A 14246-nucleotide genomic window follows, 5' to 3' on the forward strand; every position below is an offset into this window, starting at 1 on the left:
ATGTATATCTGTATGTTAGCATGAACAATCTACATGTATTTTCTTAAGGCTACTTTTATACTGATTTATAGAAAATATGTTTAGAAAAAAGGCTTTTTACTTGCAGGATACGTAAATTTAGCAGAAAAGCAGAAAAGCTGGGGATTTATTATACTTTGCATGTAACTTTTTGTATTTTGATGATACCATTCATTGCCAACTTCTAGTTTAGGAAAGGGGACACTAGAAAATGGACTAGTTGAGACTATATTAATTTTATGTCCATCACAGATTGATTTTAAACTATCTGCAACAAGAAAAGTTACCAAGGGGAAATGGAGAGGGGACATCATTAAGAAGAATGCTATTACAAACATTCAAATGGCCTTCCTGATTAGAAATTATGAATCCGACTGGCAGAGCTCATAGGGAAGGAGGCTTATAAAAGCGAATGTCATGCTTTACTACACCAAAAACAGAGGAGTGACAAAGAACAGCCTGTGTACTTGAGTTTCCATTAGCCTGTCCTTTAATGAAGCCAAATGAGCTAAAGCCATGTGTGAAAACAAAAAGGAAAAATATTGTAATCAAATTCCAGTGTATCGACAAACATGAGTTGAAGCTAGTATTTCCTTAAGAAAAATTCAAACTACTTGAATGTCAGTTTGTAACCAAACAGGACCCTATGGTGCCTTCCTGGGACATGTCTTCCCCTTTATCCTCTGCTTTAGTCCCCCTCTCTAACAGTATAACAGTATTTGATGCACAAATACTAGATAACAGTATTTGAGGCACATTTCTTGTAAAACAACAGATGTGGAAAAGCCCCCACAAAGTGAAAGATGTTAACTACTTGATGACCATGAGCACACAGCCCCAGGACTACTAGAGTCTAAGGACTGATATTATTAACCCCTGTGATTCCACCCTATTACCTCACTGTCAGCCAATAAGAGAACTGTGTATGAGCTGATCACAGACCCTTTGACTTCCCACCACCCATATCTGGCTTTATGCTTTGCTGAAACCTTTTGAGGAGGTCAGGGCTTTTTAAGGCATAAACCACCCATCTCCTTGCACGGCCCTGCAATAAACCTTTCTCTGCTCCAAACTCCGACATGTTGGTTTGTTTGGCCTCACTGTGCATCAGGCACACAAACTTGCACCAACAGTTTTTGAGTTGTTAGATTCTATGAACTTCTCAGAATAAAAGGAAAAAAACGATACCTCTCAGGTTCACTTTTAGAATTCTCTATTGGTACTCTTCTAAGGAAGATGATAAAACTAGAACTTCAACAGAAGTTGATTTCATTATGGTTTAAGGTTGGTTCGTGTTAGAAATCTGAATACTGACCTTCTTCAGTAGTACGAACTGTTTTAGATTCACTATCCATTCCTTGGAACTCATTAAAATATGGTCGAACTTTAATTTCATAAGTCACCCCCTTTTTCAGATTGACTAAGACAGCACTTCTCTCAGTTGGGACTTTGGCATCTAAATTCTGCCATGTTGTTGTAGCCTGCAGGCCTGAAGTCTGACGGTACATCACTCGGTAGCCCTGAATAAACTGGGGTTGGCGATCAACCTGCAAGACAAAGCAAAAAGCTTTTGAAACCAAACAGAAGTGTCTGAGCGATGCCATGTCTTTCTAATTCATCGCCCTGCTTCCAATATCCTCTTTCAGTTCTGAGTTCACATGCTTCCAAGTTGTTACTTCCAAAATGAAGAGTGGAACTACATTCTCCCCTGCTTAAAATACTTCATAGTAGTTAAGATACTCAGTTAATTCAAATTCTTTCGATTAGTACAAAGGCCTGTCAATATTTCTAGCTTTGTCATTTATCTGTTTGTCCTTCTAGTGTATTCAACAATTCTCATTTTTGTGGTTTTATATGCAGTGTGCTATTTGTCAGGAATCTCCATTATCACTCCTTGTTCATTCACTAATACCTTTACTCACTCAAACATTTTCTGAGTTCCTATTAAGAGGTGTCAGTTATTCTGTTAAACTCTGAGGATAAAAATGGAGAATGAAAGGAGAGTCAGTCCCTGGCCTCCCGGTGCATAGAGTTCAGGTAGAAGGTGGAAATTATCTCATGATCACTCAAATAATGGGCAAGTTACATTCATAACAAACAAATATGATGTTTGTTATGATGTTATGAATGAGATGCACTAGCAGATAAGAAAGCCTAGAGTGGAGAGGAAGTTGATTGATCAGGGAGACAGTTTCCCAGAAGAAGAACAAGTGCTGAGATCTGCATGGAAAGTAAGATTTATACAGAGGAAGAAAAGTAGGAACAGCATGTGTAAAATTCCTGTGGCTGGAGGAAGCATATGAAAGAGACTCAGAGTTGTGGAGCTAGAGCTCCTGTTTCAAAAGCATATGAAAAATTTATAGTGATTAACAAATATTAAATAAAAGACATTTATTAAGTTAACAGCTTCAGGGTCCTCCAATTGTCCCACTGTTAGCACAATTTAACAGCTTTCTTGATTCTTTCATTCATTCGAGGTACTAGGATAAAGAGCTGTTTTTAATAAAAATCTGAAAATTTGAACCTGAAAACTAACATCAAAAATCTAAAAACAAGTTCTTGTTTTACATTTATTGAACACTTTTTATTGGAGTTTTATCACTGTTTCATTTCAGGGAGAAAAGGACTTTTAGCTTTCTCAACATTTGCATGTCCTGCTAATTTTTAGAAATGCTTGACTTAAATATAACTATCACAGCACCTCCTTCTTCAATTAATATTCCATACAGTATAGTTTAATAGCCATATTCTAAGAAGTCTTTAGCTTGACATATTTCATTGTCAAATAAAATGTAAAAGTCAATGGAGATGAGATAGAGTAACCCTATTTTAGGAAGGCTGAGAAAAGAGAGAAAATAAAGAAGGTGATGATGGAAATGGCTATTTCAGTTTTTTAAAAATGTCTGTATTCAACTGTTAACACATAATAACACAAATGAAACTCTTTCATGTAATAACTTCTGGCATTTATTTATTAGTTGCAGCATTTTAAAATATTTTTTAAGTGAAGACAGAAAATGTATAAATACAGAACCTCAATCAAAATACAGCAAAACAAAGGGCTATGCTTTTGGTATGTAGAATATAGATGCTAGAAAAATCCATAAAGTTGGATTTGCGTGAGCATGTGTGTTTCTAAGTATAGCTAATTCCAGTTTCACAGATGAGTCTCAACAAGTAAGAATTCCTTCACCCACATGACAACTTTCTAACTTAAAGATTTGCGGAATTAGTACTACACTTGTATGAGGCTATGTCAAAGAAAAGTAAGCTCAGTTCTGATACCAAAGCTTATGATCTTTGAATCCTCATCCATGCTACCAGTTTGTGTTCAAACCAACGTACATATTTATCAAAAAGCAGAAGTTCTCCTGACATTGTAAAACAAGAAAACTAAAATGCAAAAAGCTAAATTTATGCGAGCCAAAGAGAGATGCCTTTCATCATAACTGTCAATGTTCAAAAAAATCCCTGCGGCATATGTTAAAACAACATTAAGCTTGCATTTTATAAACTTCTCTGCATTCACTTTAAGGGAATTTATATACTGAAAGAAAGACATAACTCACAATAATAGCTTGTTAATACTGAAAGAAGCAAGCTGTGTTTTTAAGAAGAACATTAAGCAGCTGTTTCCAGATGAAGGGAGTCTGTAAATCAGGGTAAATTGGTTTTATCCATGTTTGGTTTTCATTAATTAAGTGTTTTAGGACTTTATGAAGCTAATGTTTACTGCACAACATTGCTTTGCTCACTTCGGTGTATACTGCCTTCACTGTTGTAATGGCCTACTTAATAGCTAAATACTTTAACTTGATTTTGTGTGGTTGCTATACGTACATGCTCTACATTCTTTTCAGAAGGAAAATTTGTTGTTACAGGTGAAAGCAAAAATGAAAATGCTGCACATCACCTGTTTAAAAACAGGTGAAACTTTACCGAACACATGTTCTACACCACTGAGTTTGGTGAACCTTTTGACAAGTGATCACTTTCAAGTTAAACCATATGCTTGTCACTAGTTTTATTAACATTCTAATTAAAAGAAGGAAGATTTTCTTTTAGAGTCTATTATAATTGTGATGGGATTCCTAGCTGGCTCAGTGGTAAAGAATCTGCCTGTAATTCAGGAGATGCAGGAGAATGAGGGTTCGATCCCTGGGTCAGGAAGATCCCCTGGAGGAAGAAATGGCAACTCACTCTAGTATTCTCACTCTGTCTATGGGAAAATCCCACGGACAGAGGAGCCTAGTGGGCCACAGAACATGGGGTTGCAAAGAGTGGGACATGACTGAGCACTCACACACACAAAAACCATCTCCATAATCAAGAGTTTGGCCACAAAACCATGGGTTTGCTAAATTTAAACAAATCGGTATTTTCTGAAATCTAAATTAAAGAGTATTGTCTTAGGAACATGTGAAGAGAGTCATAAGACATATTCAGGTCATAAGATCTCAACTGAGTGATGGTTTAGCTTTTTAAACGTTTTGAGTCTCAGTTTACTTAATTTACACAAATAATAAAGCACTTTTCAAGTTTTAGAGCTGCACAATGATAGAGCATTGTTATGTAAGGGGTATATTAAAAAAGGGAGTCTATTTGTGGCCCTCAAATCTGCACATTCATTAAAAGGTTAAAGCAAGATACTTAATATCTATCGTTTCAATTTTAAAAGTTCCATTTATACTGAAAATTCAGAGTGAATTTCCTCTGGTGGGTTTAGCCTGCTGAATAACAGATCTGGGTTTAACCGAGTTCTGAGATTCTAATTTGCCAAAGCACTCTTTCAACTCCAGTAGCTGTGACATTTAAGGGGCAAGCAACCTGTAATTCTTGTCCTTGAATAAAAACAAAACACTCACACACACATACTAGAATAATGACTTTAAAGTAAGAGATTTATTGCTACTTTCTTTGTGAAACAGTCGTTTTCATCATTTTTACCCACCCTCATTACAAGAGCCGTCATTTTAGAAAGTAGCCTTTGCTCAATTTTGTTGGTTTGAGATTAGGCATGTGGGGCAGGCAGATAGTTTTTCCAGTCCAAATGTTCTATGTGTTTGGTAACAGAATCCTGCCAACTATTGATAAACTACATCAGCTGACCCTTAATTGAAATACATGGACTAGGGAACATATTTCTTTCCTCAAATATCAACATGCCTGAAACTTAAGTACTAACAATGTGATAGCTCATAGAACATACACCTTTAGCAAGTTGAAAATATGACATGAAATATTTGGTTGTAATTTCTTTGGCCACAGATCCACTCTCCAGTCTAACTTTATTTCACTAAATTTACTTCTCAAATACATACTTACCTTATGTGTAAATACAAATTCATGGAGAATCTGTGATATAGTCAAACACTTTCTTTATTAAAATAAAAAAAATTAAAATATATGAAGACAACTGATTTGATCATTCAATGGACAGTTATTGAAAAAGAATTTCATAATAAATGTTCTGCTCTGAGAAAAACAGAAGTGAAAACTTGAACTTTGGACTCACAAAACTCAAGCTCATGAGGGAGAGAGATGTGTAGACTAGTAATAACACGTTTCTTGGGATATAAAGATGAATATGACAAGGTCCCTCTCTTGGAAGAACCCAGGCTACTGACCTACAATTCTGAGCTACGATGATTGATTCTTTTAAACCCTGTGACTTTTAAAGTGATTAAGTTCATAAACATAATGACTTTGATTCTTTACCCAAATAATCCCCACATTTAGAAGCAGCTTAAAAAAGCAACCCTTTAAAACTCAGAACAAAGCAGAGAAGACTTTTTTCCAGGGGAAAATGAGGAAAAATCTGGTGTTAAAAATACAAGCATTTCCTTGGCTTTATTATTGTATAGTTTTGTATTGAGCCAAAGCTACGGAAAGATGGAAGAGACATGGCAGATAATACCCTTTCTGTTCCACTGGAAAAATGATGAGGTCATTATGTCCCTTCATGGGAGCAGAAAAATAGAAACCATTGTATGCCAAAACCAAAATAAGTCAATGTGAAATTATATGAAAAATAAAATTAGAAACAATGCAACCTTAAATAATCATAGCTACTCTTAAACATAAATTTAGTTTTAGTTTTTGTTAAAGCACTACCCAGTTTTGTACTCTCAGACCAAACATTTGACTGGTCTAATTTAAGGAGCAACAACATGCCCCATCCAAGGTCATATGTTGAAATTCCACTATTAAAAGGTATTTCTTCCAACTAAATATTTGTCTACAGTTTAAAGTGAAAAACAAAGAGCAGGTTTACATTAAGGAAACTCTAATTCCATTTTTACCTATACATAGATGTGGGATCCTGGAAACATTGTTCAACCTTTCTCTATTGTTTCCTTTTACAATCTGCTGTTGTTATTCTTTTTAGTTGCTAAGTCATGTCTGACTCTTTGTAACCCCGTGGACTGTAGCTTGCCAGGCTCCTTCTGTCCATAGGATTTCCCAGGCAAGAATACTGGAGTGGGTTGCCATTTCCTTCTCCAGGGGATCTGCCTGACCCAGGGATCAAAGCTGCATCTCCTGCATTGGCAGGTGGATTCTTTACCACTGAGTCACCAGGGTCACCCCTTAAAAATAGAATTAGACTAAAGAGCCTTAAATATTAATTCAGTTTCTTCTGTTCTAATACAATAATGCCTCCATATTTCCCCATATAGATGTAGAAAAGCGATAATGCTGTTTCTGATGCCTGAGGACAGAGTTAATTACTTCTTCTTTGATGGAAGCCTCTGTTTATAAAATGTATTATATATATATATCAGTTATGGCTCTTATCCCTGTGTACCATCAGGAAGAAGTTTCATGTTTTTCTCAAGTAGATTTGTGTCTCTTTATATAGTGTTTTCCAACATTTACTCCAAAACTGGTCCTCAAAAAATGCTTACTGAACTGTGTTTACTCAATGGATTTATTATTAGTTAAGACCATGGGATAATTCTCTTCACTGTGTTTTATAATTCAAACACTGATTAAGAACTGATGAAAAGTAACCAGTTTTCCACTCTCAGCTTCTTTTATTGAGGAAATTGATGAAAATAGGTGAAATAAGTTATTAACCTAAAGAAATTTGCATTCTAAGCAGGTAACATCCTTTTTTTAAAACTTACTCTTCTATTACCACAAAAACAATACCACTACCAACAAAAACAATAACAGAGACATAATTAAAAATATTTCTAATTAATATAATTCTTTCTAATCAATTATAATTGATATAATTCTAATATTATAATTAAAACAAAATTTTCTAGATATCCCTAGGTCAAATGGCCATTACTTACACAACAAACAAGATCTATTAACAACCAGGGGGCTATGAAAAGTTGTGCTCTGTTATCATCCTTATGGAATTTTAGAGGCTATAATAAAGAGATCTTGAGTATGAATGAAAAGTTGACACTAAGTGTATCAGGAAGAAGGAAGCACATTATCTGTTTCTTCACAAAGCACAGACACATAGACACAAACACATATACAAAGGTTAATAATCTCTAATATGAATAATATGGATATTTTTATGTTATCTATTGTTTTCATTGCAGTGACTACCATGTGATGAAAACATTTTTCATTCTGAAATAACAGTGGGTAGGTTGATATTCAATAATGCCTGAATTGGACATTCATAGCATATATTAAAATATCAATCTGTTTTTTAAGACCCATTAATTTTTATTGGAAAATAATTAATTACTAATTATATTTTAATTGTTAATTCTAAATAAATTAATTACTATATAATTAAAATTATATACTTTTTGGGTACTGCTGGATAATATTCAGCTACAAGAATATAAAGATAATTGATTTAAATTTAGAAGAAAAGTTCAAAATTAAATTTTTTTGTGCTTCAAGCAACATCATTAAGAAAGTAAAAAAATCACACAGACTGGGAGAAAATATTTACAAATCATACATCTGATAAAGCATCTGCACACAACATTTACAGAACTCTTATAAGACTATACTAAGAAGACAACTCAGGTTAAAAGTGGGCAAAGAATTTGAACAGACATTTTGCTAAAGAAGACAAACAAATGCTCAATATGCACATGAACGATTCAAAACAGTCATTGAAGAAATGTAAATTAAAATCACAGTAATATACCACGCATACTCACTAGAATGGCTATAATCAAAAAGACAGGATAACAAGGGTTGTTGAAGATGTGAGAGAAACTAGAATCTTCAGATATTGCTGTAGGAGCATAAAACTGTGTAACCACTCTGAAAAACATTTTGGTAATTCACCCAAATGTTAAGCAAAGAGTTTAATTCAACAATTCCTAAGTATATATCAAGAGAAATTAAAATATATGTCGATGGGGACACAAGTGTTCATGACACCATTATTCATAATGGCCAAAAGTGGAAAGAACTCAAAGACGAATTAGCTGATAAATGGCTAAACAGATGTATGTGATACATCTATACAATGGAATTCTACTCTGTAATAAAAAGAAACAAAGTACTGATGTCTACTACAACTTGGATGAACCTCAAAAGCATCATGCTGAGTGAAAAAAGCCAGACACAAAAGGTCACATACTGCATGATTTCATTCACATGAAAGCAAGAGGCGCATTCATACAGAGCAGATTAGTGGTTGCAAAGGGCTAAAGACAGGGGAAGGAAGGAGTGGCTGCTCAAGAGCCCAGGGTCTTACTTTGGGATGAGGAAATATTCTAAAACCAGATTCTGGTGATGATTGCATAACTCCACAAAGATACCAAAAAAATATTGAGTTGTATACTTTAACTCTAGTGTGCTAATATATCTCAATAAGGCCATGTAAAAATTCAGGAGACAAAACATATTATTTATATTGTGATCTATTTTTATTCTGTTTATACTTTTATGTATTGAATTTTTTTTTCTCTTTTGCCTTAGATTTACCTTGACTTTAAATGGTGAGGGTTTTGATTTTTGGTTTCTTTGCTTTTTTCTTTTCTGGTTTGTTTTTTCAACTGAGTAAAAGAGACTACCATTAGGATAGCCTTTAAAAACTTACCGTCCATGTGACTTGAACAGTGGTGGGAGTCAATACAACTGGAGTATGAAGACGGACAAGGACGTCTCCGAGTTCTTTCTGGACTTGTCTGTGGTCCACTCCTTGTGCTGGTGGGCTGATATCTATAGGGATCAACAGTTCCAATCCTTAAAAATTCACAGTGCAATTCCAGTGCATATTATATAAGCCAATATTATGCCAAATAATTACAAGGGGAAAATTAAAAATCCTTTGTGACAAACAACATTGAAGCATATTTATATATATACTATCACTTTAGGATATAATTTGAGAAGTGAGATTTATCATTGGTAAAATATTAATAAAAGTGTTAGTGACCCCTTATCCCCATTCATTACACTGCTGTGAAAGATCTATTATTTTCTTACTAAAGGAGAAAGTGTGGGCTGTAAGACTTCTTTAGAAACATCAGTTTAATACAGATATTGACACACTGAAGGACTTGAACAAGTAGTTACTGGGGCCAGATCTGAAAACTGCTGTTTACGAATTTGTTCAATCCCTTTTCCCAATTAGCAGGTTGTGTGTTCCTATTTCTGGACCTATTTCAGTCTGGGAAAGCGGAAAAGAAAGTAAGCAGGGGGCTGGAAGTGAATTATGTGACTGTGTGTGTGTGTGGGGGGGCACTCAGTTGTGTCTGCCTCTTTGCGACCCCATGGAGCGCAGCCTGCCACTAAAGGTAGATAAAATGAGGGAAAGAAGGGGAAGAATCCTCCCAAATTCACAAAAAAATTTAACACACTGGTAAGATGTTCTGTGTAAAATTCTGAACAGTACTCTAATACTTGACAAAAATAATGCTGCTGATTTTTTGAAGTGATTGTCGGGGTGAGAAGAATTGCAATGTTTAGAATGATATACTCTCAGCCATAATCTGTTCTGATCGCTTATACCATTTACCTAAACACTGTTCTATTTCCCACCCAACAGTTTATACCCTATGTGTCCATTAAGGAAAAAAAATAAGATAAATTATAGACATCCAAGTCCATCAAACTGACATCAAACACTGAATTTCACACATATTCATATCAGCTTCTTTAACTGGTACACTGCAATGTTAAGTCGATTTTTTTCTTTAATCACTTTACTTAAGGAAGGAACTACAATTTAAAATGATTTATTTTCTTAATCTTGCCTTCTTCTAATTTCTCAGGCCACAATGCATTACTCTTGCAAATATATTTTTAAGTGCCTATCTCAAAAATAATTTAAACTGGGTGTGCTAACTTAAATTGGAACATACGAAATTGGGAACTGGGCTTCCCTGGTGGCTCAGTGGAAAAGAATATCCCTGCCAGTGCAGAAATTAAGAGTTTGATCTTTGGGGCAGGAAGATCTCTTGGAGAAGGAAATGACAACCCACTCCAGTAATCTTGCCTGAGAAATCCCATGGACAGAGGAGCCTGGGGTCACAAAAGAGTTGGACATGACTGAGCAACTAAACAACAATTGGGCACTACGTTTTGGTAATTTTTTTCTAGCTCCACTTCTTTTCCATCTTTAATATAACTTTAATATAAACAGCAGAGGGAGTTTTAGACAATATATGTACACAATATATGTACCAATATATCAATATATGTATATATTATTAATATCATGTGAATGCTACTAGCCTTTGCTAATATATCTATGGTTTACCGTGATATTGATGGTACAAGTATTTGCTGCCTTACTGAAATAAGAAATTTGTAAATTCCACAGCATTAGTATCTTCAAAAAATAAGAGCTCACACCACAAAGTGTTCTTTGCAAAGAGGTGCTTGGCAGAAAGCAAAGTTGCTTGAAACTGTGGTGTCAAAAATGATCCTGACATTCAGACACAAAACATGAATTTTTCTATTAAATATCTGTTAAGGGAGCATAAGTCTTTTGCTCTGTATGGTCTCTCGACTGGAACAAGCCAGATCACAAACAACTTTTCATTAATCTTTGTTGACCTTTTCACAGAGAAGTTATTTTATGAGTCAAGATTTAGTGACTGGCACTGTTATTGAATGATCAAGATGGGCCGCCAGATTTAATCACACCAAAAGTCTTCCCCATTCTGTGATCTCCCCACTTTCCATTGCAGCTATGCACAAAACCTATTTCTATCTATACAAGTAAAAAATGATCTGAGTACTACAATTTCTTGACTTAAAAACCATCCACCTCTTTTTTTAAAGTTCAATAATTAAATTTACTCATTAAATTCATACACATTAAAAGCAAGTGGATCCAGGCAAGGTAAAATAGAACCAGTTTCAGGTCTTCAAATTCCTTGTTGTATTTTTTCTTTCTCTAGAGACAGGTTCTTTACCTACAGGCCCTTTATCATCATGGAAAATTAATCACATTATTTCTTAGAGAACAATAGCAAAGTGGCATCCCCTCCTCCCATGACTGTCATCATGTCAGCAACGTTGCAAAATCACGTGGTGACTTTATTTGACTTGATTCCTTTAAGGCGCCCTTCTCTGTTATAATAGCATGCTCGTTACTATCACCAAGCTACATTGTAATTATAACAATATTTTATGGCTGTATGGTGCTTTTCATAGCATAAAAATACTACTTTGAATTATATCTTGTTCAAAACCTTTTACAAATAAGAAATAATTAACCCTTTCTCAAGAACCCTGTGGGAAGTAAGTTGTAACAAATAATAAAGCCACCGTTTCTATTTTATTAATTCCCTTCATCTACTAGTAACAAGGGAAATTCAACATCCCATATTAACCCCTAGGCTCCAGCAATTTCTCAATGTGAAGAGATAGGCTACTAAAGATGAGATGGGGAATCTTCCATTTTGATCTTATAATATTCTGGTTTTTTAATTAGTCAAAAGCATCACATACCTCAGGAAGAAAGCTTGATTTACAGCTTCCTGAAACAAATTGTTGCTTTAAACATCTGGTTTCATACCATATGCTGTAAAGATGCTTTGTCAGACTTGAGCAGAACACTCCTGAAGGGCACTTTAACAGACTGCTGGGCCCCACGCCTAGACCTTCAGAGTCAGGGCCTGAGAATTTTTTCTAACGTAGCTCCAAGGAATGAGATGCTGCTTTTAGGAACCACACCTTGAGACCCACTTTGCAATCAAACCACAATTCTTGAACCATAGGAAGCAATTTTGATATCCTTAACAGGGCATCTTATCCATTAACGTTCACTTTTCATTATGGCAGAATTTATTTCAAAGAAGGAGAAAAATTTTCCCTTCCTTTGAAATACGGTGAAATCCTATGTGCTTGCGTGCTCAGTGTGTCAGACTCTTCATAACCCCATGGACTGAAGCCCACCAGGCTCCTCTGTCCATGGGATTTCCCAGGCAAGAACACTGGAGTGTGCTGCCACGACCTTCTCCAGGGGATCTGCTCAACCCATGGATTAAACCCACATCATCTGCACTGACAGGTGGATTCGTTACCACTGACCCACCAGGGAAGCCCATAAATTATATATCTTTAAATTTCCATTATTTAATTAAAATGATGACCAATAAGTTTTGTTGTTGTTGTTTTGCCACCCCATAGACTGTAGCCTGCCAGGATCCTCTGTCCAGGGGATTTCCCAGGCAAGAATACTGGAGTGGGTTGCCATTCCTCCTCCATGGGATTCTGCTGACCCAGGGATCGAACTCACGTCTCCTGCATTGGCAGGTGGAGTCTTTACCACTGAGCCACCTGGGAAGCCCCTGAAGCCCTACAGTTAAGCCCTGCCTTAAATTACTATGTAATTGTACCAAATTATTGTGTTTCATTTTTACTAAATAAACCCTGACAGCTCCAGAAAGAAGCTCTACTCACTAAGGTGAACAACAAGCTTTCTCTTCTTTCTCTGGACCAGGTCTAGTGAAACATTTTAATAGGCAATGCAGATGCATTTATCGTTGGTCCTGCAATCCCTCTGTCCTTAAAGACATGTTTCGTGCCTCTTTCTAGAACCAGTCATGTTTATAGTTACTGAAATTACCTTGGGTCCGCACAGGATCTGACATAGCACTCGGGTCGCTGAGACCTTGGGGGTTGATTGCTCTGACCATGAATAAATAGATCGTATTGGGCCGTAGTCCTCTCACTGTATAGAGGGTGGTCTTTACGTGGTTTGCCACTGTTTGCCAGCTATTGCTCACTGATTGGCTGAAACGGGAACAGAAATTTCATTTAAAGAACGGTCATGAGGGTCTTGGAAATGGAGTTGGATATCAATGACAAAGGTTAATGGCTGAAAATTAAACACACACACACACAACGCTTGAAGTGTTCAGCCCAATAAATGAAACATTTGGATGATTTCAGTTTATTCCACAACAAAGCCGAGCCCACCTAACGGAAGTGCCATGCACAACAAAATTAAACTCAGCCCAGGAGATGTGATAGCCCTTTGCTAAAAGCACAGCAGCCCACTAAATGAATACCTGTAAAAGGAACAGAGGCCAAGAGCACAACATCAAGTTTATACAATAAATATGGTCCTCGTAATGTATATATATATACCTTGAAAAGAATTAACCTGCAGAAAGAATAAATGGACTACAGAGTAAATTATGCCAATACATTTTCCTGTTACAAGTTGTGTTTTCTTTTGCATCAATTCCACATGCAATATTATAATAGAGCCTTCTAAAACTACATATCTGTAAAAGAAGAAAGGAAGCATGTAATGAATATTTTCCCTTGGTCACGTTTTTAATAAAATTGTACATTACATAGAATTGTGATTTCACATCTCAGAATAGTGAAATATCTCTAGCTGTGTGTGTGGACCCCTTAACAGATAGGATGCCCTTTCACAGCCCTTTGTTTAAGGTCACATGCTACTTTTGCTTAGAATGAGGAGAAAATGTGATTTTTCAGGGCTGTCTGATTTTCAGAAGTCCTTATACATCAAAGCATGAAAATTACAGAGAAACACTGTTGTGAAATTTGAAAACTAGGTACTGATCATTAACTTTAATAGACTAGGGAAATCTAACATGAAAATGATGATTTGTCCTTATGCTTAAAAAGAAGAGGCACTATCACTGTATTTATAATGGCAAATAGAAGCACTTTGAAACTGAATATGAAGCTACATTTTCTCATTAGTATAACTATTTTTTCAAATTCTCATAAGACAGTTTTATACCAGTATTGGCTAATTTATAGTCTATATGCCTAATGTGAGGGCAATTATTCCTAATAAC

General features: G+C 35.6%; 1 protein-coding gene across 2 annotated transcripts in view; it reads right to left on the bottom strand.

Annotated features, from left to right (window-relative positions):
* Window positions 1–14246, bottom strand: part of ROBO2 (roundabout guidance receptor 2) — a 642112-nt gene that overhangs the window by 86093 nt on the left and 541773 nt on the right. For both annotated transcript variants that reach the window (XM_081552579.1, XM_081552570.1), the window contains 3 exons: window positions 13034–13200; window positions 9050–9171; window positions 1334–1565 (listed from right to left, as the gene is read on the bottom strand). In XM_081552579.1, the coding sequence (XP_081408705.1) occupies window positions 1334–1565; window positions 9050–9171; window positions 13034–13200 (521 nt within the window). The remainder of the gene's footprint in view (window positions 1–1333; window positions 1566–9049; window positions 9172–13033; window positions 13201–14246) is intronic.

Source organism: Giraffa tippelskirchi, chromosome 2, assembly GCF_054371585.1.
Source record: "Giraffa tippelskirchi isolate mGirTip1 chromosome 2, T2T-mGirTip1v1.2.pri, whole genome shotgun sequence".
NCBI lineage: Eukaryota > Metazoa > Chordata > Mammalia > Artiodactyla > Giraffidae > Giraffa > Giraffa tippelskirchi.